This window comes from Mytilus galloprovincialis, chromosome 3 (assembly GCF_965363235.1).
Source record: "Mytilus galloprovincialis chromosome 3, xbMytGall1.hap1.1, whole genome shotgun sequence".
Lineage (NCBI taxonomy): Eukaryota > Metazoa > Mollusca > Bivalvia > Mytilida > Mytilidae > Mytilus > Mytilus galloprovincialis.
The window spans coordinates 14863976-14888955 of NC_134840.1; the positions used below are offsets into that span (position 1 = coordinate 14863976).

General features: G+C 32.2%; 1 protein-coding gene across 1 annotated transcript in view; it reads left to right on the forward strand.

Moving 5' to 3' along the window:
• LOC143066215 (uncharacterized) overlaps positions 1–24980 on the forward strand; it is a 61953-nt gene that overhangs the window by 12887 nt on the left and 24086 nt on the right. The window contains exons 3-5 of the mRNA XM_076239214.1: positions 3349–3515; positions 4174–4186; positions 8719–8869. Coding sequence (XP_076095329.1) covers positions 3349–3515; positions 4174–4186; positions 8719–8869 — 331 coding nt within the window. The remainder of the gene's footprint in view (positions 1–3348; positions 3516–4173; positions 4187–8718; positions 8870–24980) is intronic.

Below are 24980 nucleotides of genomic sequence, written 5' to 3' on the forward strand. Positions count from 1 at the left end.
CTTTAGGAGTTATTTCCCTTTATAGTAAATTTTTAACCATTTTTCGTAAATTTTAGTAATCTGTTACAAAAATCTTCTCCTCTGAAACTACTTGGTAAAAGTAATCCAAACTTGGCCACAATTATCTTTGGGATATCTAGTTTTAAAAAATGTATCCGGTGACCTGGCCATCCAACTAAGATGGCCGCCACGGCTAAAAATAGAACATAGGGGTAACATGCAGTTTTTGGCTTATAACTCAAAAACCAAAGCATTTCGAGCAAATCTGACAGGAGATAAAATTGTTTATCAGGTCATGATCTATCTGCCCTGACATTTTCAGATGAATCAGACAATCTGTTGTGTGGTTGCTGCCCCTAAATTGGTAATTTTAAGGAAATTTTACTGTTTTTGGTTATTATCTTGAATATTATTATAGATAGAGATAAACTGTCCACAGCAATAATGTTCACCATAGTAAGATTTACAAAGAAGTTACATAACTGAAATGGTCAGTTGACCCCTTTAGGAGTTATTGCCCTTTATTGTCAATTTTTAACCATTTTTCGTAAATCTTAGTAATCTGTTCAAAAATCTTCTCCTCTGAAACTACAGGGCCAAATTAATCCAGACATAGTCACAATCATCTTTGGGGTATCTAGTTTAAAAAATGTGTCCGGTGACCCGGCTATCCAACTAAGATGGCCGCCACGGCTAAAAATAGAACATAGGGGTAAAATGCAGTTTTTGGCTTATAACTAAAAAACCAAAGCAATTATAGCAAATCTGACACTGGGTAAATTTGTTTATCAGGTCAAGATCTATCTGCCCTGATATTTTCAGATGAATCAGATAAACCGTTGTTGGGTTGCTGCCCCTAAATTGGTAATTTTAAGGAAATTTTACTGTTTTTGGTTATTATCTTGAACGTTATTATAGATAGAGATAAACTGTAAACAGCAAAAATGTTCAGCAAAGTAAGATTTACAAATAAGTCAACATGACCGAAATGGTCAGTTGACCCCTTTAGGAGTTATTTCCCTTTATAGTAAATTTTTAACCATTTTTCGTAAATTTTAGTAATCTGTTACAAAAATCTTCTCCTCTGAAACTACTTGGTAAAAGTAATCCAAACTTGGCCACAATTATCTTTGGGATATCTAGTTTAAAAAAATGTATCCGGTGACCTGGCCATCCAACTAAGATGGCCGCCACGGCTAAAAATAGAACATAGGGGTAACATGCAGTTTTTGGCTTATAACTCAAAAACCAAAGCATTTCGAGCAAATCTGACAGGAGATAAAATTGTTTATCAGGTCATGATCTATCTGCCCTGACATTTTCAGATGAATCAGACAATCTGTTGTGTGGTTGCTGCCCCTAAATTGGTAATTTTAAGGAAATTTTACTGTTTTTGGTTATTATCTTGAATATTATTATAGATAGAGATAAACTGTCCACAGCAATAATGTTCACCATAGTAAGATTTACAAAGAAGTTACATAACTGAAATGGTCAGTTGACCCCTTTAGGAGTTATTGCCCTTTATTGTCAATTTTTAACCATTTTTCGTAAATCTTAGTAATCTGTTCAAAAATCTTCTCCTCTGAAACTACAGGGCCAAATTAATCCAGACATAGTCACAATCATCTTTGGGGTATCTAGTTTAAAAAATGTGTCCGGTGACCCGGCTATCCAACTAAGATGGCCGCCACGGCTAAAAATAGAACATAGGGGTAAAATGCAGTTTTTGGCTTATAACTAAAAAACCAAAGCAATTATAGCAAATCTGACACTGGGTAAATTTGTTTATCAGGTCAAGATCTATCTGCCCTGATATTTTCAGATGAATCAGATAAACCGTTGTTGGGTTGCTGCCCCTAAATTGGTAATTTTAAGGAAATTTTACTGTTTTTGGTTATTATCTTGAACGTTATTATAGATAGAGATAAACTGTAAACAGCAAAAATGTTCAGCAAAGTAAGATTTACAAATAAGTCAACATGACCGAAATGGTCAGTTGACCCCTTTAGGAGTTATTTCCCTTTATAGTAAATTTTTAACCATTTTTCGTAAATTTTAGTAATCTGTTACAAAAATCTTCTCCTCTGAAACTACTTGGTAAAAGTAATCCAAACTTGGCCACAATTATCTTTGGGATATCTAGTTTAAAAAAATGTATCCGGTGACCTGGCCATCCAACTAAGATGGCCGCCACGGCTAAAAATAGAACATAGGGGTAACATGCAGTTTTTGGCTTATAACTCAAAAACCAAAGCATTTCGAGCAAATCTGACAGGAGATAAAATTGTTTATCAGGTCATGATCTATCTGCCCTGACATTTTCAGATGAATCAGACAATCTGTTGTGTGGTTGCTGCCCCTAAATTGGTAATTTTAAGGAAATTTTACTGTTTTTGGTTATTATCTTGAATATTATTATAGATAGAGATAAACTGTCCACAGCAATAATGTTCACCATAGTAAGATTTACAAAGAAGTTACATAACTGAAATGGTCAGTTGACCCCTTTAGGAGTTATTGCCCTTTATTGTCAATTTTTAACCATTTTTCGTAAATCTTAGTAATCTGTTCAAAAATCTTCTCCTCTGAAACTACAGGGCCAAATTAATCCAGACATAGTCACAATCATCTTTGGGGTATCTAGTTTTAAAAAATGTGGCCGGAGACCTGGCCATCTAATCAAGATGGCCGCCACGGCTAAAAGTAGAACATAGGGGTCAAATGCAGTTTTTGGCTGTTACTCAAAAACCAAAGCATTTAGAGCAAATCTGACAAGTGTAAAGTTATTTATCAGGTCATGATCTATCTGCCCTGAAATTTTCAGATGAATTGGACAACCTATTGTTGGGTTGCTGCCCCTGAATTGGTAATTTAAGGAAATTTTGCTGTTTTGGGTTATTATCTTGAATATTATTATAGATAAAGATAAACTTTAAACAGCAATAATGTTCAACAAAGTAAGATTTACAAATAAGTCAACATGACCGAAATGGTCAATTGACCCCTAAGGAGTAATTGTCCTTTATAGTCAATTTTTAACAATTTTCATAAAATTTGTTAATTTTACTAACATTTTCCACTGAAAATACTGGGCAAATCATTATAGATAGAGATAATTGTAAGCAGCAAGAATGTTCAGTAAAGTAAGACTTACAAACACATCACCATCACCAAAACACAATTTTGTCATGAATCCATCTATGTCCTTTTTTTAATATTCACATAGACCAAGGTGAGCGACACAGGCTCTTTAGAGCCTCTAGTTTTCCTTCAATAAGGTTGTTTTGTTAGACTATGGAATAAAACTACATATGCATAAATACAAAACCTATCATATATTTTTAGGCTGTAGGTAGATTGGGTGGTCAACGGATGAAACACGAATGTCAAGAGTTAAAAGTGAAAATTTTAGATCAGTCAAATCAGGAACTAATGAACGAGATCAAACAATCACAGAGAGAGATAAGAGAACTACAAGACATAATAAAACGGTTGCTCAACAAAGTACGGAGGTATAAAAACTCATACACTAGTATACAATAGAGTTATAAAAAAATGGGCTACAAATATGTATATAGATATATATAAAGTGGAGTGACTGTAGAAATCCTAGGTATTATGGATTTGCTTGCACGTCGAACATCGTTCGTTCCCATCATGATTGTAGTGGATAGATCAGCTCTCATCAGCATGTCGCTAAAGCTTTTGGACCTATGAAAAATTTATACGGGTGCATCGGAGAAGAAATTTGGGAATTAAGGTTGCGTTTCAATCCTTTTAAATTTTCGCGGATAAGATGTGATAATTTGTGAAGGATTTGGGGATAGAAAAGTTTAAAGCAGATGCTATAATTGTGAGATTTCTGCTATACAAAGACAAACAAGTGATAATGCAAAATGCAAATATCAGAATAGTAGATGATTTACCCGTCATTATGAAAGAGACAAGAATGATCTGGCAAAATATTGCATTTATAATAAGAAATTACAAACCAAAACAAAAGTAAGAGGCATAGTCCTGGTCCTAGAAACACATGTACATGTATCACTGTGACGATATAGTTTGTAAGTACAGGCTGATCGATACTATCTTTTGCTTTTCTTTGTTGTTTCTTTGACTGTGAAATTTATCATACAACTTTAACATATTAAATTGTTCAATCTTTTGTAGGAATTGCTTGTCAGTAAGTATATTGCTGCCTTAGATTTGTTTTTTCTTGTGAATTTGTTTTTTGCTTTTGTCTTTTTTTTTTCTATTATGCTTTTGTTTGAAGTTGCAATCATATAGTATATATGCATAAGGATTTTTTAATAATAATTGTTTTTGGTTTTCATCTAGCTGTCAGTAACTGCGAGTACTCTCAAATCGTATTTTCTTGTTAATTCGACCTGTTGATACTGTTTATAATGCTTTTTGTTGTTTTATATCAATGTGTATCTTGTCTTTATACCAGCTTTGATTATTTGGAATATCTACTAATTTTCACTTCTTCGTACTATACTTGTACGAACTTCAAGATTATTCTTCTTAATCTGTACAGGGAAGTTTAAGCTAGCTCTAATTGTATAGTTTTATTGTTGATATTCATCCCAATTTGTATCTAGTGTTAAATTATGTATTTATATGACAGAACTTTCTTGGTATTCCTAATTATTGGAAGTATTTTATACACATAAGTAGTATACCTAAAACAAATAATTATTTTTCATTAACCTGTATACATTATTAGAACCGTTTTTTTTTCAAAAGTGATTATTTTCGAAGGGTTAAATATTTCGCGGTGGTGTCTTGCCATGGCTTTGTTTGGACTTGTTTATTTGCTTTTTGGCCTTGAATGTTTGTCCCTAATATTTTATTAACTGTGCATTTGCATTCAGATATCGCAGATCAAATTTATTCGTTCATAGTGTGGTAATTTACGTTTTTTGATTGAGTTAAGCCTGCAAATTGATATTTTATCGTGTGTTTTTCTATGTTGTGATGTTATGCTATTATTTCAGAAAAAGGAATATGGTTTGGTACCAGTAAAACGTTTAATCCAGCTGCAAATGTTTGCACCTGTCCTAAGTCAGGAATCTGATGTACAGTAGTTGTCGTTTGTTTGTGTTATTTATACGTGTTTCTCGTTTCTCGTTCTTTTATACAGATTAGACCGTTGGTTTTACCGTTTGAATGGTTTTACACTTGTTATTTCGGGGCCTTTTATAGCTTTTTGTTTGGTGTGAGCCAAAACTCCGTGTTGAAGGCCGTATATTGACCTATAATGGTTTACTTTTATAAATTGTTATTTGGATGGAGAGTTGTCTCATCTTCCTATATCAATAGAAGCTGCATGCTAGTTCATATTTTTATTATTTAAGCTTATTTTTTTTCAGCCAAAAATATATGTGTATTTATCATCATTCTCTGGTACATACAGGCAGACCCTAATAGTATAAACAGAAAATTTATCAAAATAGATTTTTTTTAAAAGGGAAATAGGAAAAACTAAACAATTATGTAAAAATAATCTACTAGTAAGCAACTAAACTTTACTGGATATTTTAGCATTCTAATAAACTGCTTTCATATGATCAATCCTGTGAGATTGGTGTTAAAGGGACACCAATCCAACAACACGCCATAAGTCAAAGGAACACCAGGAGCGTGTAATTCAATGGTTGTTTTTTGTCTATGTGTAACATATTTGTTTTTCGTTCATTTTTTTTTTATATAAATAAGGCCGTTAGTTTTTTCTCGTGTGAATTGTTTTACATTGTCATTTCGGGGCCTTTTATAGCTGACTATGCGTTTTTGGCTTTGCTCATTGTTGACGGCTGTACGGTGACCTATAGCTGGTAATTTCTGTGTCATTTTGGTCTCTTGTGGACGGTTGTTTCATTGGCAATCATATCACATCTTCTTTTTTATATATAGTAGGTCTATTCAAAGGTTTTGATAGTTTTTGAGGTGAATCGTTATCCGATATCATTTGTGATACGGTTATTCCATAACGGTCAACCAACTCGTGATGGCGTCCGTAAAATTTACGAAGGGATGATTTCAACTTCACCATTTGGAACTCTTGGTTTAATAGCTTCCTTGTGAGCAGCAACCCTCTATCAAGAAAATCATGATAGGAAATGCAAGCACGGGAATATCGTATCAATTAGGAGATATATACCCCGTATGCAGGTGCTGCTGGAGTGTTGCTACTTAGAAATGGAAAGTTCACAATTGGAAAGCTGACATCATCTTTTTTGTCGTAAAGTTTTGTTTTCAACCGACCCTCATTGTCAATTTCTAGATGTAAGTCAAGATATGAGGCCGACTTAACTGTATCTGTAGTATAATTTATCTCTAGCTCGATTGGATAGATGCGTTCCACATAGTCACCAAATTTTGAATTATTTAGTGAAAGAACATCATCTTTCTTCCTAAGAATTGAGATATATAAACACCGTAAGATGGTGACAAGGGAACGTCACCATCTACAAATGGATAATTAACGATAGGAAATGAAAAATCATCTCTTTTATCATAAATTTTAGTATTCAGCTTTCCGTTAGTGATATAGATATCAAGATCGAGGAAAGGGCAGTGGTCATTGTTAGTATTAGCTTTATTTAAAGTAATTTCAACAGGATAAATTTCTTTAATATACATACTGAAGTCGTCATTATTGAGAGCCAAAATATCATCCAAATATCTAAAAGTATTATTAAATTTGTTTATCAGATGTTGTTTCGATGGGTCTTTGCTTATTTTTGTCATAAAGTGTGACTCATAGCAATACAAAAACAGGTCCGCAATAAGTGGTGCACAGTTAGTCCCCATTGGAATTCCGATAATCTGACGATATATGGAATTCCCAAAGCGAACAAAAATGTTATCTAGTAAAAATTCAAGGGCATATATAGTATCAAAGCATGTCCAATTGACATAGTTTTTTTGTTTATTGCTACTAAAAAAATACCTAGAAGAGTTTGAACATATATATTCACATTCTGACTTTTTAAATGCCCATTTAATTAGGTGTATGAATTTTTTCTTAATGAGAATTTGAGGCAATGTGGTATACTGGGTAGAAAAATCAAAACTCTGAACAGATTCAAAATCACCAATATAAGCATGCAATTTATCAAGTACTTCCAACGAGTTCTTGAAACTCCAAAAGTAATTAATTCCACTATTTTCGAAGGCCTTATTTGAACAATTTATTATCAGGTTTTTAATTGTACCAAGTGTGCTGGTAAGAAGAAAAGACAATTTAGTAGTGGAACAATGGCTTGAAGACGAAATAAATCTATATTTGTAAGGTGTTTTGTGTAGCTTCGGAAGCCAATACATAGTTCATTGACCTTATATAACAATTTGGACACTTTTTTTCTAAAACAATTATGAGCTATTTTAGACAGAATCTGTAAAAACTAAATAGATCAGCCAAACAAGATTCATAAAAATGCTTACTTAACTTTGTCAATTGCATTGGAATAAACTTTGGATTTTGTTTTAACTTTTAGCATTTGTCGCAATATCTTTAGTAGGTAGAGTTATTTTCTTTCCATAAGGCCGATCAACAAAATTACCTCAGCAACGTGTAACTTATAAAATTAAATTACACGAACATAAATTAAACAGGAATGTGTCCATAGTACACGGGTTTTAATCAAATAACATTGAAATGAGCGCAACGACCGGTAAGTGAAACAGTAGTCCACTGAATTCCTCCAACACGTTATTGTCGTAAATATTTTAAGTGAATAATACTTGAAGTGTTTTGTATAACGTGTGTCTTTTTAGTTCTTGTAGATTGTTAAATGTGGAAAAACGCATTCAATACCAAAAGGCAATACTTGTATTTAAATCATTAAATGGTATGGTTCCTAACTATTTACAAGAAAATTTTCATTTTACTGATAATCAAAATTATAACTTACGTTCAGCTGATGAAAAAGTATTAAATCTTCCAAAACCAAAAACAAATTTTTTAAAGAAAACATTTACATATTCAGGTTCTCAAATATGGAACAGTTTACCAAATGAAATAAAAATGAGTAATACACTTGTACGTTTTAAAACAAAATGTTACAAATTTTTCATCAATTGTGCAAATTAATATGCTTTTTCATTATTATTTAAATACAATTGTATATTGTGTATAATATAACTTTATAATACTCTATGTACTTATAAATATGTTATTATTATTTTGAGGACTCTCAGGAAGATTAGTTTTAACTAATGGGATCATCCTCTTGAAATAAAGATTATTTATTTTATTTATTTATTTATTGTGGAAAAAAACCATTGTGACTAAAAATAGAACTAAGAGATAAAATATATAAAATCGTATAGCTTATAAACTATAAAAGGTAAGGAAAACCTGTGTACAAAATGTTCTTTTTCTATTTATGGAGTCATTGACTTTACATAACAATTTGGAGGTGTTTTTTTTAATTATGAGCTATTTCGACAGAATCTGTAAAAACTTAATAGATCAGCCAAACAAGATTCATAAAAATGCCTCGTTAACCTGCATTGGAATTGACCTAGGATTTTGTTTTAACTTTTAGCATTTTTGGCAATATCTTTAGTAGGTAGAGTTTTTTTCTTTCAATAAGGCTGTTTTGTTAGACTATGAAATAAAACTACATATGCATAAATAGTTTAGGCTATTATCGTTCATTATGTTTGAATATATGCATTGAAACAAAACCTATCATATATTTTTAGGCTCTAGACATATTGGGTGGTCAAATAAAGAAACAGTCAAATCAGGAAATTACGATCCAAATCAAAAAAGCAGAGAGAGAGATAAGAGAACTGGAAGACATAATGGAACGGCTACACAACAAACTATGGAGGTATAAATACTCATATACTAGTATACGATAGAGTTTCAATAAATTGGACTACAAATATGTATATAGATATATGTAAAGTTGACTGACTGTAGAAAGACTAGGTCCATTGTTCGTTCCCATCATCCTTGTAAAAGCTGATTGACTAGCAGTCAGATGTAGTGGATAAATCATCAGCTCTCATCAGCATGTCTTTAAATTTTTTGGACCTATGAAAAGTTGGTACGGGTGCATCGGAGAAGAAATTTGGCAATTAAGGTTGAGATTCATTTTTTTTTCAATTTTCGCGGATAAGGTTTGATAATTTGTCAAACTTTGGATGATCAGTCGGGACAAAAAGAGGGACGAAAGACACCAGAAGGAAAGTCCAATTCATAAATCGAAAATAAACTGACAACGGCATGGCTAAAAATGATAAGGACAAACAGACAAACAATAGTACACATGACACAACATATAAAACTAAAGAATAAACAACAGGAACCCCACTAAAAACTAAAATTGACAAAGGTACTCTTTTGTTTACTTTTCTCATGTGTGAAATAAGTTTGTCTGTGGGCGTGCAATTTGTAAATATGATTCCTTTATTTACTTTGAATTTCCCGCTGGCATCTTTTCCCTCTCTTTTAATTGGGCAGCAGTGTCCAGAAATGTGATGTCAGAGCTAGAGTTAGAAAATTTTTATTATTGAATATTTTTTAGGATTGGTCGTCGTTTGCATGTAAAATGTACACACTGGGTTCTCTTTTCAGTATAATCCAACTATATGTCAATATCACCGATCAATCGGAGCCAAAACAGAGATTTATACAGAGAAGAATTAAAAATTTGCTGTTTTAATTTGCCCATAAAAATACTGGTCTAAAACGGAACAATATTTGTTCCAGTTATTGTTCCATTAATTTGGAAAGGGTGTTTAATTTTGTTTCTTGTTATCATTTCTCCTTTAACAGCATTGCATATATCGTTTGATTTTTTTCATATTTTGCCTTCCACCAGATAAGTTGTTTACTGGGACTAAATCGGTCAGGCCACCTATAATTAGGGGTATATCTCTTCTTTTTTGTGTTTGACGTGAATGGTATGGTACATGATAAGACTTCTACAGACATAAGGACTTTTGATATGAGATCCTTTGTCACCGTCAATAAGATAGTCAAGCTACAGTCATGATCATGTGCTAAATTTTAAATTTTGCTTCCACTAATATCATGTATAAATACATAGAAATTATATACATTTTCATAAATAGTGTTCATTTGTCTTTCGTATGAACCTGGAGTGTAATTTTGCTTACCCGAAGAAGCCAGTTATCTCCTTTTTGTAATTAAATAATAAACAACACGAACCCCAACTGTGGAGTGCTACCTAAGGTGTTGTGACAATCCCGGCAAGGGCCGGTAACTCTGTAATTATTTTGGCGGGGAAGTCCTACCCAAATGCAATCTTTTAGAAAAATTAAATTTTTTAAGAAGAGTGTCCACCATGCACTTGCACTGAACTTTTGTTAGAATAGTAGAATAGAATGATATACAAAATTATATATACATGTAACTGTTATATTCATACAAAATATAACAACAAACCATTGTATATTGATTTGTATCACTACACTATAATAGTTATGACGGTGATGTTGAGTTTTCTGTCGTGTATTCATCATCCACGCACGAAAAAAACATATCGCTGTGCATTAACCTCAGTTTCAGGTATAGAGATGTGATGTTTTGCTGTGACATATGCTTTTGACCAGCAACAAGAACTTGCGGTCATCCAATGTTCAGCACTTCAATATTTTGATTACGGAGATGTTAATAAATAAACTCATCCTCTAAATAAACTTATTCAAACGGTTTCAAGTTCAACACTGTAATTGGATTATTGAATATTATGTTATTGGTGTTTATTTATTAAAAGCAAACTAAATATCACTGGTATATACATGTGCACATTCATTGATCTACAATCTGTCAAAACCTTTTCTTGCTTTGCTCATTGTTGACGGTCGTGTACCTAAAGTTGTTTATTTGTCATTTGATCTCTTGTGAAGAGTTATCATATTAGCAATTACACCACATCTTCTTTTATATATTTATATTAATATGAAGTGCAGCAAAGAAATGTGTAATAAGATTTTTCAAACGGAAATTTGATAAGATAGGAAAAATTTGGTTTGATAAGATTGTCATATAAAGAGTGGGAAAGTCAAAACTGTCAACTGAGTTAGAAATGTAAACCGAAGTCGAAACTTACAAACAGGTATTTGTGTTCATATTGTCTGTTTATCGTATACGTATTGCTTATTATAACAATTCGCAAGATGATCATCGGCTATCAACTATGAACAACATTTTCCATTATAGCAGGTTTTTTTATTAATCAACAAATAATCTCTTTTATTTATACTTCAGGTGTCAATCAGGCGCAGATGTAAGTAACGTTTATTCCTTTTTGCTGCTATTTAAGGTATTTCTGAAATCTAATTGCATTTAGATTTTAGAAAAAAATACTAAATTTATGACCAAACGAACCATATGCATTGATTTACGCATCCTGCAATATAAGAATATGAACAATGAAAAGATTATCATACGATATGTGAATTACCAGATATATAATTCAAGTGCTATTTTATTTTGGAAAAAAATGATTCACATATTATATACTTATTGAAGATATCATACTATTAACTGGCTGCACACTTGAAAAAAATACAGTAACCATATTTGGGAAAAAGTTAAAACTGAATATCAAAGGGACAAATATAACAAAGAAGATGTGGTATGATTGCCAATGAGACAACTATCCACAAAAGACCAAAATGACACAGACATTAACAACTATAGGTCACCGTACGGCCTTCAACAATGAGCAAAGCCCATACCGCATAGTCAGCTATAAAAGGCCCCGATAAGACAATGTAAAACAATTTAAACGAGAAAACTAACGGCCTTATTTATGTATAAAAAATGAACGAAAAACAAATATGTAACACATAAACAAACGACAACCACTGAATTACAGGCTTCTGACTTGGGACAGGCACATACATAAATAATGTGGCGGGGTTAAACATGTTAGCGGGATCCCAACCCTCCCCTTACCTGGGACAGTGGTATAACAGTACAACATAAGAACGAACTATAAAAATCAGTTGAAAAAGGCTTAACTCATCAGATGGACAAAAATACAAGTGGACGTGGACCGGTACTTATACATCCCGACACAAAAAGACACAATGAACAGATCTGAGAGTACTCGCAGTTATCTGACAGCTAGTTCAAAGCCACTAACAACTAATAAAAAAAAATCATGCATCTAAGACTAAACTATCAATCCGTACACAACCAACATCCACTGAATTTAGTGTAAAGACGTCAAAAACAGCCAGAGAAAAACATGACCTTGTGCAATGCCAAGTTACAGATATCGACAGATTGTAGATCCATGAATAAGTATATGCATATAAAATACTAGTAATATTTAGTTAGCTTTTAATTTTATTTAGTAAGCTTTTAATTTACTGATAACAAAATCAATATTTATACCAATAAAAACAATATTCAATGATCTTATTACAGTGTTGAATAGGTAACCCTTTAGAATAAGTTTATTTAAAGGAGCGACAAGTTTACATGGATCATTTCTAAATTTCGGGCCACGGTTAACAACATTTCCGTGAAAATGAGGATGTGCTATCCCGTTTGAAATGAGTTTTCTATTACAGTAGAAAATTCAATAATAAAAAAAAAATCGGGAAAATTTCCCGATTTTTTTTATTGTACAAATGAACTCAAAATCGTTCAAAAATATGTCGGATCCGGAATGTTGCGTTTTTGAATTACCGGATCTGCGCAGAAATCTACTTCCGTTTGCGATCTTGTTTGCATGAGACTTTGAATAAAATGTATATTTATCAGTCTCAGAAAGGAACTCAATAAAAATTCATTTTTCAAAATTGTTTGTTATAAAAAAGACGTTACCTAATGACAGCGGTTCTTTGTTTACATTGAATATGACGTCATAACGTCACAACTAAATCCCTAACAACAGAACCAAAATCGGAAACGTTACGGTATTTCCGTTTCTCTTTTTACATGTTTGATTCGTCCCCATTTCACAGGTAATGCCTGCCTCGTATTAAAATGAAGACGAACATTTAATTATCATATTATTCGTGAATTCAGTTTAAACTTGTTATTAGAATTAGCTGTATCATGATATAAATCATCAACCATATATAGTTAAGGTCAAGAGTCTTTTGATTTGAGGTACGTGGTTGATGGTTTTGACATTCAGGTCAAGGTCATGGGGTAAATTTGATGTCCAAGATTTTGATCTATGTATTAATATTGTGTTTAATTATGAAAAATCTAGGGTTTTTTTTCCATTCAGTTCGTAGATATATGAACTTGAAAAAGTCGGTTGGCAGTGACTTTTTCAAAACAGGAAGTAGGCATTTCCTGCACTGATTTAATTTAAAATGACCTCAAACAATATTTTTGGAATCAGTGCGAAGTAATCTATCAGATGGTACCGGAAGTGATTTTTTTAAACCGGAAGTTCATCTCTATTGTTTTAAGCAAATTTATCTGGAAACCATATGTTTTTGTTATCATTGTGATTAACCCTTTCCCTTTCACACCGGTACAGCTTACCGGTAAGGCCAATTTCAAGATTTTTGTGGGGCATTTAGACTTGTTCCATCGCCATTTTCTGACGTACAGATGTGGTTATAGGCTCAAATTAATCCTCAGATAACCAGCAATGTGATTTAATGTGCATCAAACTTCTATTATTATTAGTTTATTGTGAAGTCGCCCCTTACTGATGTGTAATTTTTCTGTAAAAACCATTTATTTTTCTTCGAATTTTAAGGGAAATTTCAAAAATAAGTGCAAGGAAAACTGCTCTTTTCAATAACTGTGCAGTGAGTTTTTGAGGAATAGTATTAAACTTATAGTTCTAACTTGTACACTAGTTGAAAATGTAATTTTTAATGTCGCAGCGCAATCACAAACTTGAAGTGCGCTAAAAATCCGAAGTCATTTCTTAAGGTTGCACTTTGTAAATACAGCTGTTTCTCAAAACACGCCTCTTTTGGGGAGATCTTGAATATTCATAGAAAATAAATTTTGTTTACATACTGGTTCCCAGTTATGCTCTCTGTGTTCCATCTGACAGACACATAACTTGGGAATGTTACCAGTAAATAAACATGTGCATATTGTTAACATTGAAATCTGTGGTAACCTTTCATTCGAGGTAGGGGCATTTAAGAAAATTAGTGTTTGTTTAAACTCTGAGAAGTTCAGGGCATATAAACGTTGAAAATATGCCGCACAGCCCTATATTTTGACCTTTGAAAAAAATTGTGGTGCATATGATCTTTCAATTCTAGGATAAGATTTTTTTCAAAACTTAATAGTAGAAGTGGTACAGATTTAGCCGTAAAAGAAGTTCCTATTGGAAATTGCATGGTCAATATTTACAGAAATGCAATCTTAAAGAAATTGTGGGAAAAAAGACAAAAAACACTAAAATATTCTGAATTTTTTTTGGCAAAGTTGAAATAGATGTCACAAAACATGGTTTCGTAAGTGTTGTGCTATGATAAAGATGAAAACACTTCTATTTGAATAAAGGAACATGTATGCGTAAAAATCAGGCATTTGGCAACAAAAATTTATCAGCTTAAAACATAATTTTTAAAAGAAAACGAACAAATTTCAATTAATTCTTTTCAATGCCAGTGGCGCAAAGGTATGCTGATCTGTCACAAGGCGCTAAGATTGAGTGTTCGAACTTTACTTAAATTTACTTTCAATTTCAAAAAAGCAAACCTACGAAATGTTTTTAAAAGAATGTATGTGCCAAATTGCTCCCCCTTTTTTTACCCCATTTCCTCCATCGGGCTCGGTATATGGTGACCTTGATCAATCTAGCATTGGTAATTCAATGAATTTTCCCTTGTAAAAACAAAATTGAGCTTGCTGATTGATTGAAAACGAATGAGCCAAATAACGTGTGTCCAAGTTTGAAATTTGACAAAAAGAGCGTCTAAAATCAGTCATTTTGAATGTTACGGACATAGATATTTCAAGGCCTATAGCTCGTTATGCGTCTTTTTATACCAATGTAATTACCTATATGTCTTCAACAGACTCGGGGAATTGTGTTTCCACCAAAACCTGACCCTGTTAGCGCAACAATATGTCTCTGCACGACCTTTTTGCCCAAGGATTTCGTATTTTTTTCACTTTTTCTCCCACAGTCACGTGACCTTTGGAAATATACCACGTGGACAAAAAAAGGACGAATTATCTTCAAACTTAACGTTTTGAAATATTTTCCAATTATCTTTCATTTGAGCTCAACATGGCATGTGTATGATCATTGATGCGAATGCAGTATACATTGAAACTTTGATAGTGTCTTTTCGATAAGTAAAGGTCTAAAATGACTGAAAGGGAAAGGGTTAAGCCAATTAAAGCTAGCGTAAAAGATTGAAATTGACAATTTCTTAACCAGAGGTTACAAGTTATAACCACCATACGACCATGCAATAGCTAACCAGTAGTTTCCTTATGTAAGCATGAAGAAGATTTGTTTAGGTACTTATTCAATTAATAATTAAATAGACCCATAAATTTTGGGATCAAATGTTATGTAAACAATCATATTATACTGAATGTGTCTTTTTTATAACCAGAAGTAAGAAAGTAAATCCCTTTTTTCAAATAAGTGTGTGTTAGATATGATTTAATAATTTGAAATCAAAACATATCGTTTTTTCTGGAAAGAACTAATTTTTTTTCTCTGGTGTGATATTGTTGTGTCAAAAGATGTCGCTTAGATTTTTAAAATATGATTTTTTTCAGTATCACATACCAAAAATCTAATCAATGTCTTTTGAAAACAACAATACTACACAAAAAAAAAATAGTGTATACACATTAGAAATAACTTCTGTTTAACGGAACACTTCACTTTGTAAGAGTTATCTTTCACAGAACTGTTTATCGTGTGCACACTGCTTTTTTCGCACCCGTAAAAGATATTCGACAAAATTATTTTAACAAATTGCTCATATAAAATCAGGTTAATGAAAATTATTTTGATCGATAACATCTGAAGATTCTATATGAAATTGTTTCCCTTTATATATTTGACATAAGTGAAATATTATTATAACTCATAAATCATAAATTATAGAGAGCCATGGTCTTTCAATTTGAGATTTTGTGTCCACCAAAAAGAAAACGGGGTCAAGGTGAATATTTTAATTTTTTTGTCACTTATTGTGCATTCTTCTCCTTTAAAACTGTCATGTATATCGACAAAAGATTTTCCGAGATTGTTAGTAGATCTGTTGATATAGAAAAATTTTCTTCGAAGTTGTGCGATAACTCTGATGAGAATTTTCTCCCTTGGACTTTAAAATTGTTCGGTGCTATCTCTCGTAATAAGAATATTTGTTTTAGAGTCACTGCGGTATCATTTACATGGAGTTTTCTATCTTGGAATATTAAAAACTAGATGTATGGAAATATAACTTATAACCTTGCAAAGAGAGAACTACGCATTTTGAATTTATCCTTGTTTTATATTCAATGTTGACATTCTTTTCTTTTTAATAGCTTAAAAGAGGGACGAAAGATACCAAAGGGACAGTCAAACTCATAAATCTAAAACAAACTGACAACGCCATGGCTAAAAATGAAAAAGACAAACAGAAAAACAATAGTACACACGACACAACATAGTCATAAATCATGCATAGCCCATGTCCAGCTTTTAATGGGGTAAAAGTGAAGGTTGTGTGGATACGGATTCAATAAGGTAGAATTACTCATTTGCATGAGAATAATTCATCATCGATATTTCCCATCGGAATTATCAAAATCAAAGACAATTAGTTTTTAAAAGGTGAATTATTATTTTTGCACTTTTTCACTTTAATAAATGTGTTAACCCACCAAAATAAAAGCATTTTTTTCATAACTTTGCTAATGCCATTATAAATTCAAATAATAATATAAGGTAAAATGCAGAACAACTGCAGAAGTTATAATAAGAAAAGAATATATAGAGTTTTTTTAATGTCTAGTGGCAAATATTTTATGCATATTCGAAACCAAATATCTAATGCAATGAAATTGCGTGTATTTGCATGTGTAATGCTTTATATGGATGTAACTAGTAAAAATATAATATTCCTGATTTAAATTCCCTACGGAATTGTAAAACTTCATCTGACCACGCTTTGAACTTCCTTATAAAATCGTCTCCCTAAGGAATCACTGTATTATACTTCTATCAGTGAAAAATTACATTAGAATTTTTGGTGCAAAATGAATAACAAGCGCAACTGGTTATTCTAAAGTGTTCCACACATTTTAGGTTATATTTAAATAAACGGAAAATGTATTACAGTTGTTCCTTATAAATTATTTCTAAATTCCATTTCCAAGTAGTAAATCATGACAAAAGCGTTGATGAAGTTCCGGTCACATGACAAAATGCTGTCTATTAGCTGATAAACTAAAAACTATCAGCCATTTGGAAGACGTGTAACATTCAAAAGTAAGTTATCTCTATATACACGTAACACAGGCAGGTCAATGGGGTTTTCTTCAAGTTCTGTGTTTAGGTAGTTAAAGAAAAAAGGTTTATCTTACCCCAGGAATAGATAACAGTAAAACCGTATTTTGAACTACGTTTGGGTCCTCTGTGCTTTTCAACTTTGTACTTGCCTGGCTTAACTACTTTGATCTGAGCGTCACTGATGAGTCTAATAAGTTAGACGAAACGCGCATCTTGCGTATTAATCTCTAATCCTGGTACCTTTGATGACTAATTATTCTTCCATCAATATAGAACAAAAACCTGATCAATTTAAAATTCTGTTATGTGCCAAATAGTGTAATCTAAAACGACAATAATGAAAAGGGTGATTAAATATAGAAATTTGACAGTTACTATAAATAACTATAAAGAAATTGAACGAAAAAGGTGCAATATGCAAAATTGTGCATTTTGAAAACGGGACATTCCCTGTGACAAATAAAACAGAACAGTTCTTATGAATATCCCTAACTTCTCGAAGTTTTTAAATGCATGTATTAAACAAAAATAGATTGCACGCAAACTGAAAAAAAATTAAAAGTAAATTATTGCAAATTGAACATTCCATAATCTGTTTGTTGTCTACAAATGTAGTCCCATCTCAAAAATACTTCTTCGTTAGTCTTGTATCATTTTTAATTCAAGTTTCTTGTGTATAATTCGGAGTTAAACTGACACATATTGAAATAAAATCGGACAACTTCTACGTTAGTCGATTACTATATACTACTGCTGCTTAAGTTCAAAATTTTGGATTAAAGAGACAATTATTCACCATTTAAAATGACTTTCTTTACAGGTACCCCCCTTTACAGAAAACGTTACTTTTTACAGACTTGGGGCCATTGACCAGCTTATTTTGACTGTTTGGTTATATTTAAAACGCGGTTTTTGATTAATGAAGTTCGATTGGGGTCTATTAAAGACTTTAGGCTGATGATTTAATAACTGTGTCCAAATTATACGTCTTTATCGCGAATATATGTACACCGTTGCATAAGAGTCAAGATATTTTATGAAATAGACTATAAAAATGCTGAAACTAAGAATTCATCATTGCTGTTATGAGTTTTATATGAATTGTGTTCAGAATATTCAATTCGACGATACTAAGGAGAAACATGTATAGCCTTTGATTTTTTACCTAATTTTTAATATTTTACGGTCATTTTGGCACATTTTAGTCATTAAAAATACAAAAAAATCGCTAATATGAGCAAAAATAAGCCCCCCTTTTTTTAGATATGCATAAATACATTCAGTGTTATCGAGGATGAGGAGAAATTATTAAAGACAGAGTCCTTGACAGAATTCTCGTTTTTACAGTAGATCGATGAACCCTACCCCTGAGACAGAAGAACAAAAAAACAGTAAAAATTTGATATAGACTATAGTTTCACGGCGATCAGCAATTTTCTTCTGATATAGTTAATCACTTAGTACCTTATTAATTTACCGATCCAATTTCTAAAATATCTCGAAAAATACAGTGATGCGCCAGAAATCGTCATTTTGCTTTAGGTTACAAGGAAGTAATTATTTACATAGGCGACAATGGTAGCCTTATTTGGTCCTGCCTTTTCACTATCAAAGATCCATTAAAAAAAATTTCGAATTCTGAATTATCAACACCTTTGGGTGTAATTGCAATGGTCAAACACATATGGTGCCGCAGCTTTTTTGATAGAAAAATGGCATTTTTTAAGGGTACTCAACGGTTCCGGAATTTTCGAAATAGCATGAATGAAGAACACCCCTTGCTTAATTTGGCACAGAAAATCTTGCTAGTCTTAGAGAGTTTTCTCTAAATTTCTCGCTATTTCTACACCAATGGCCAACACTCATTTCTCACTATTTCAATTTAAATTTCTAATTACCAAGGCAGCAGAAAATAAATTTACTTCTACCTATTATCTTGGATGTAAAATCTAGGTGGCGCCAGCGATCTATATTTACTTCCTTTTAACCTTAAGGGTGACATCCATTATCACTGAACTAGTACACAGATTTTTTCAGGGGCCAGCTGAAGAACGCCTCCAGGCGCGGGAGATTCTTGCTGCATTAACGACCCATTGGTGGCCTCCGGCTGTTCTATGTTCGGGTTGTTTTCTCTCTGACACATTCCCCATTTCCATTCTCAATTTTACATATCGTTAGTGCTATCGTTTATTTTCTACTTTAAAAAAACAAGACAAACAAAACGTTTAATAATTAAAGAAAGAAAAAAAACCTTTATTTTTCCGTTTCTATGGAAATCAATCAGAGCCTTAACACACACAGATTATTGCTACTACTATTCAAAGGTAGACCTTGCCTCTAAACGGGTTTATAGCACTTATGCCCTAGACCCTAAGGAATTTTTCAGCAGAGAACGACGAGTTCCGTGGTATATCAAAATGTCAAAATTAACTATTGCCGGCTAGCCAAACAAAGAAATTCTCCACGTGGGCTAGGATAACCCTATAAAAATGGTTCATAGCACATATGACCTCGACACGTATGAGGTTGTCGTCAAATTGTTAAAAAGGGAGGGGTACACTTGAATATCACAAAGTCTAAATAAATATATGGCGACTGGCCAGACTATGAGATTATCCATGTGTGTCATCATACCTGAGGTAGAGGTAGGCATTGATATGACCAATAACACGTATTTCCTAGAACCCAACAAATGTAGACGAGTACCGTGAATAATCACAAATTAGAAATAATTTTTTGCCGGCATGCCAAACTATACGATTATCCATGTTGGCTATGATACAAGAAATAGAGGTAGGCGCGGGTCTCGAACATAAGTACATGCCATTTTAGAGGCAATGTCTACCTCTTTCTTAGGTTTAGATTCCTACGTGGAGAATCTCTTAGTTTTGTTCAGCCGGCAATGCTTATTTTTGACTTTGGGACATACAGATGTACCCGAACTCTATGCTGACAAACTAATACGGATCTAGGGTATAAGTGATTATTCCTCTACCTCTGATACAATTATCCATGTGGAGAATCTCTTAGCTTGACCTGCCCGGAATAGTCAATTTAACTATGTGACAAACTGGGTTCCCTCCCCACTCTATGTTGACCAACTCATACGTTTCCAGGGCATAATTGCTATATGCAATTTTAGAGGTCATGTTTAATTGATTACCTCTACCTCTAGTATACTTACCAACCTGGAGAATCTGTACGTTTAACCAGCCATCTATAGTTAAGTTGAACTATGTGATATACTGGGTACCCTTCCCAATCCCTATGCTGACAAACTCGTCGTGGTTTAGGCAGTGTAAGATGCCATAACTACATCTGATTCGAATGGCTTCATAATATTAAGTTTAAAGTCTTCTTGGTTTATCTCCGTAGTTTTAAAACCTAAACTGTCATTAAAATAGTAAAGTTATGATAGTTATTATTTTTCGAGTTTTTTTTTTTGTTGTTTTTTGTTATGTTTTTTTTTTGCATTAACTATAATATGTAAAGTAAATAAATTAAAAAAAAAAAAAAAAAAAACGAGAAAAAAATACTTAATATTTACTCTATGAATATTATTTTTCATAAAAAAAATATAGCATTATAATAAGAACTGTACTTGTTCTAAATTGATAAAGATGCTCCAAATTTTTCTTGAACCATGACTTGTTCAGGATCAATTAAATTTCTAACCCATCTGGTGTTTGTGGTTGCAATATTGAGACTGTTCATCATTTCCTGTTTGGCTGCCGTTTTTACTGACCAGAGAAACAATGGTCCCTGATGTCTTTATGTTGGATATTGCGGTTAAGTTACTGACATCTGGTTGTTCGAACTCTCGGATAAAAATTGTTTAAGAATATTAGATATACCTTTAGTTTAGTGTAATTTTATTAATTTTTGTCAAATGATTCCGTCAATTTGTTAAGATATTTCATAGCTCTTTTACAAATTTCGAAATGATAAAGGAAAAATACATGGTTCCCATGGGAAGGACACATGATCCCTAGGGAAAATATGTTTCAATTGGAACAATAGATATTCACTTGGGAAATCATATTACCTTGGGAAATTTAGGATTTCCCATGGAAACAAACTATTTACCAATGTTCCCATGGTTTATTGGTGGTATCTTTGAAATTCCAATGTGAAAAGTACTTTTACACTGGATCTTTAAATTTTCCTTTGAAAATGTACTTTTATATATCTGTAGTGACAACAGTGAAATGTTGGAACATATGAACACATTATTTTCTTTCCAATTGTATATTACTTTGACAAAAACACTTTTGATTTCTTGTAAAACAACATATTCAGATTTTCCAGTTTTGGATTGGCAAATTTGTCCCGCACTGTATAATTCAAAGTTCATATGGCTTCAAGGAAGGTTATTTTAGAGACTTTTCCGTTGACCATGCAGATATTTTTAATGTTAATCTTATACTGTGTGTATGTTCAATTTTTAGATTATAGACTTAACTGGTGACGGAGTAAAGATGAGAGGGAAAACACACAAATATTAATAGACCAAACTAAAGATGATTATGTGAGTAGAGTCTGGTTTGTTTTATCCATATTCCCACTGAGGTATAATTTGCAACTGAACACAGATAACGTTTGTATTAAATTTATCCTAAAGTGTAGGAAAAGAGAAGAAAAACTAAAATGTTATACTGTAAATGAAGAAAATATTTCTTATTTAAAATGATTTTAATATATTGTAACTTTTGTTTCTTCTACAGTCAAAGACTAGGAAAAGGAAACTTAATAACGTAAGTTTTTATATATCATTCATCGTTTCGTGAGTATTTATTTGTTTACATTGAAGATACGTATTATTTTTGAAAATCTTATTAGAAAGATCTTTAGTGGATATTTATGAATTAAATAGTGGGGTTTTTTTTCAAATCTGACAAAACATACAAATGTAAACTTACTGTACTGTGAACAGTTTTAAAATTATCAATATAGTATAAAAAAAAAAAGAAGATGTGGTATGATTGCTAATGAGACAACTGTCCACAAGAGACCAACATGACACAGACATTTACAACTATAGGTCACCGTACGGCCTTCAACAATGAGCAAAGCCCATACCGCATAGTCAGCTATAAAAGGCCCTGATAAGACAACGTAAAACAATGCAAACGAGAAAACTAACTGCCTTATTTATATAAAAAAAAATGAACGAAAAACAAATATGTAACACATAAACAAACGACAACCACATTTGCTAAATCCGCAAACAGAATTGTGAGATGATTTGAAAAGTCCTCATCTTAAATTATTTGTAATTGCATATGAGTATGAATTCGATTATCTCCTCATATTTCGGAACCATTTTTTAAACCTTTCATACACATTTAAACTCTGTGTTTTATGTGTTATAATGGATATTTCGTAGAGGTAAAACAGTTATAAAAAAAATCGAGTAATGTAAAAGTATCATTCGTAAAATGACAGAGAGAGACAAATGTCAATTTATTAAACAACATACACAACTTTGACGTATATTCAAATAGGAAAGTCCTAATCAAACAGCAAAACCAAAATCTGTAATATTCCTTGAGAGCAAAATATTGTAACAAATACCTGTTATAGTAAAATATATTCTTAAAACAATTACAAATTGAGCGGAGAATAATCTTTCTTTCTAAAAAAAAAACTTAAAAGCAATTAACATACACCAGAAAGTAATTTTAAAAGTTAGCAAATCAAGGCATTAGGTTGAAACTTCACAAAAGGAGTATTCTTTTAAAATAATTGAAAGTGGTTATGCAGAACAGGATTTGAATATTGTAATCAAGTTTACCAAAGGTTGATTCAGTAAAACTATTCATTTTGTTTGGATGTGTGGACTCCTCCATTTTTTAATTTCTCATTTGAGTTTTTAAAAAAAATGTTAATACTATTTTACCCTACCACTGTAATACACAGTGACAGAGAAGGCGGAAAAACTACTAGTAGTCCTTTGTTTATTTATGTATCGTCATTTGCTTAGTTTCTTTTGTTACCTATTCTGACATCGGACTCGGACTTCTTTTAAACTGAGTTTAACTGTGCCTATTGCTATGTATTTCTTTATTCTACATTAGTTAGAGGTAAAGGGGGGAAATGAGATATCACAGAACATGTTTAACCCCGTCGCATTTTTGCACCTGCCCTTATGGCCTGTGTTAGTCTTGTATGGATTTTAAATTTTTAGTTTATTCATATGTTTGGAGTTTAGAGGGACCTCCATTTTCATTGAACTAGTACACTTTTTTATTTAGGGGCCAGCTGAATACCCATTTGTGGCCTTCGGCTGTTGACGGATTTTTTGGCGGGTTTTTGTCTTTTTAACATACTAGTATTCTTTTTTTCAATTATCAATTTTATTTTAATTAACTAGTATTCGTGTTGCTCAATCTTTAGTTTTTGTACCGTGGTTTGTCTTTTTCATCGTTTTTCGTTTTTTTGAGAGTTTGTTTCGACTGATGAGTTTGAATCTCCATTTTGTATCTTTGAACTTTAAACTAAAATGTTGAGTTCATGCGAACTAGGGTCAATCTTTATGAATACAAATATCTAAGACAAGTTATAGGTTGTTGGAGGTTCACTGATTGACATTTATGTCTTAGATGCAAGTTTGGTTTAATTGGTTGTAATTGGCTATTAAATAACTGTCCGTAACTTTCATATCTGTAATGAGTGACTTTTTGTTGTTGGGATGTATAAATACCCTGCCACATCCACTCTGTGTTTTTGCTTTGTATCCATCTAATAGGTTTAACCGTTTCAACTGATATTGATTGTTTGTTCTTGTTTGTACTAATACACCACTGTTCTAGGTTAGGGGTGGCTTAGTGTCTCTAAACTAATTTAACCCTTGCCACATTCTGTAAGTAATTAGCCTGTAATTCAGTGTTTGTCGTTGCTGTATATCATATTTGTTTTTTCATTCATTAGTTTGTACATTTATCAGGCCATTAGTTTTCTCATTTGAATTGTTTTACATTAGACATTTCGGGGTCTTTTATAGCTGACTTTGCGGTATGATTTTTTTTTTAAATTTGATTCTTTATTGCAACTTTTGCTGTTTAAGGTGGTATGGGTGTCTTCCTCCATCTTGGATTGTAAAAAACAGAGAATCAAAGGTCCAGATTTTCCATCAAGTTAGCAAAATTTGATGCAGGAATCCAGATGTTTAATGTAAATTTTCATTTAAAAGTACCAATTTATAAGAATATAACTTCTAAATATTGATATTTTTCCAAATGTTAATTATTTTTGGTTGTTTTTATTTTTATTTTAAATTGGCATTTTAAGGGGAGGCAACTCTAAAAAAGTGCATTTTCTGAAGGATTCTGTATGGAATTTTCCTATTTTGTATTTTAGCCGGAAAAAACGTACGGTGACCCTATCTTTTCTTTTGATATTCTCAAAGCAGTGTCTGAAAGCTATCTTTTCCTGAAGTATTTAACAATTCTATCATTTTGTTTAGTTTCTAATCACAAAATGGTGTTTTTTCCTGTATAGTCCATACAAAATGTGTCATTTTGTCCC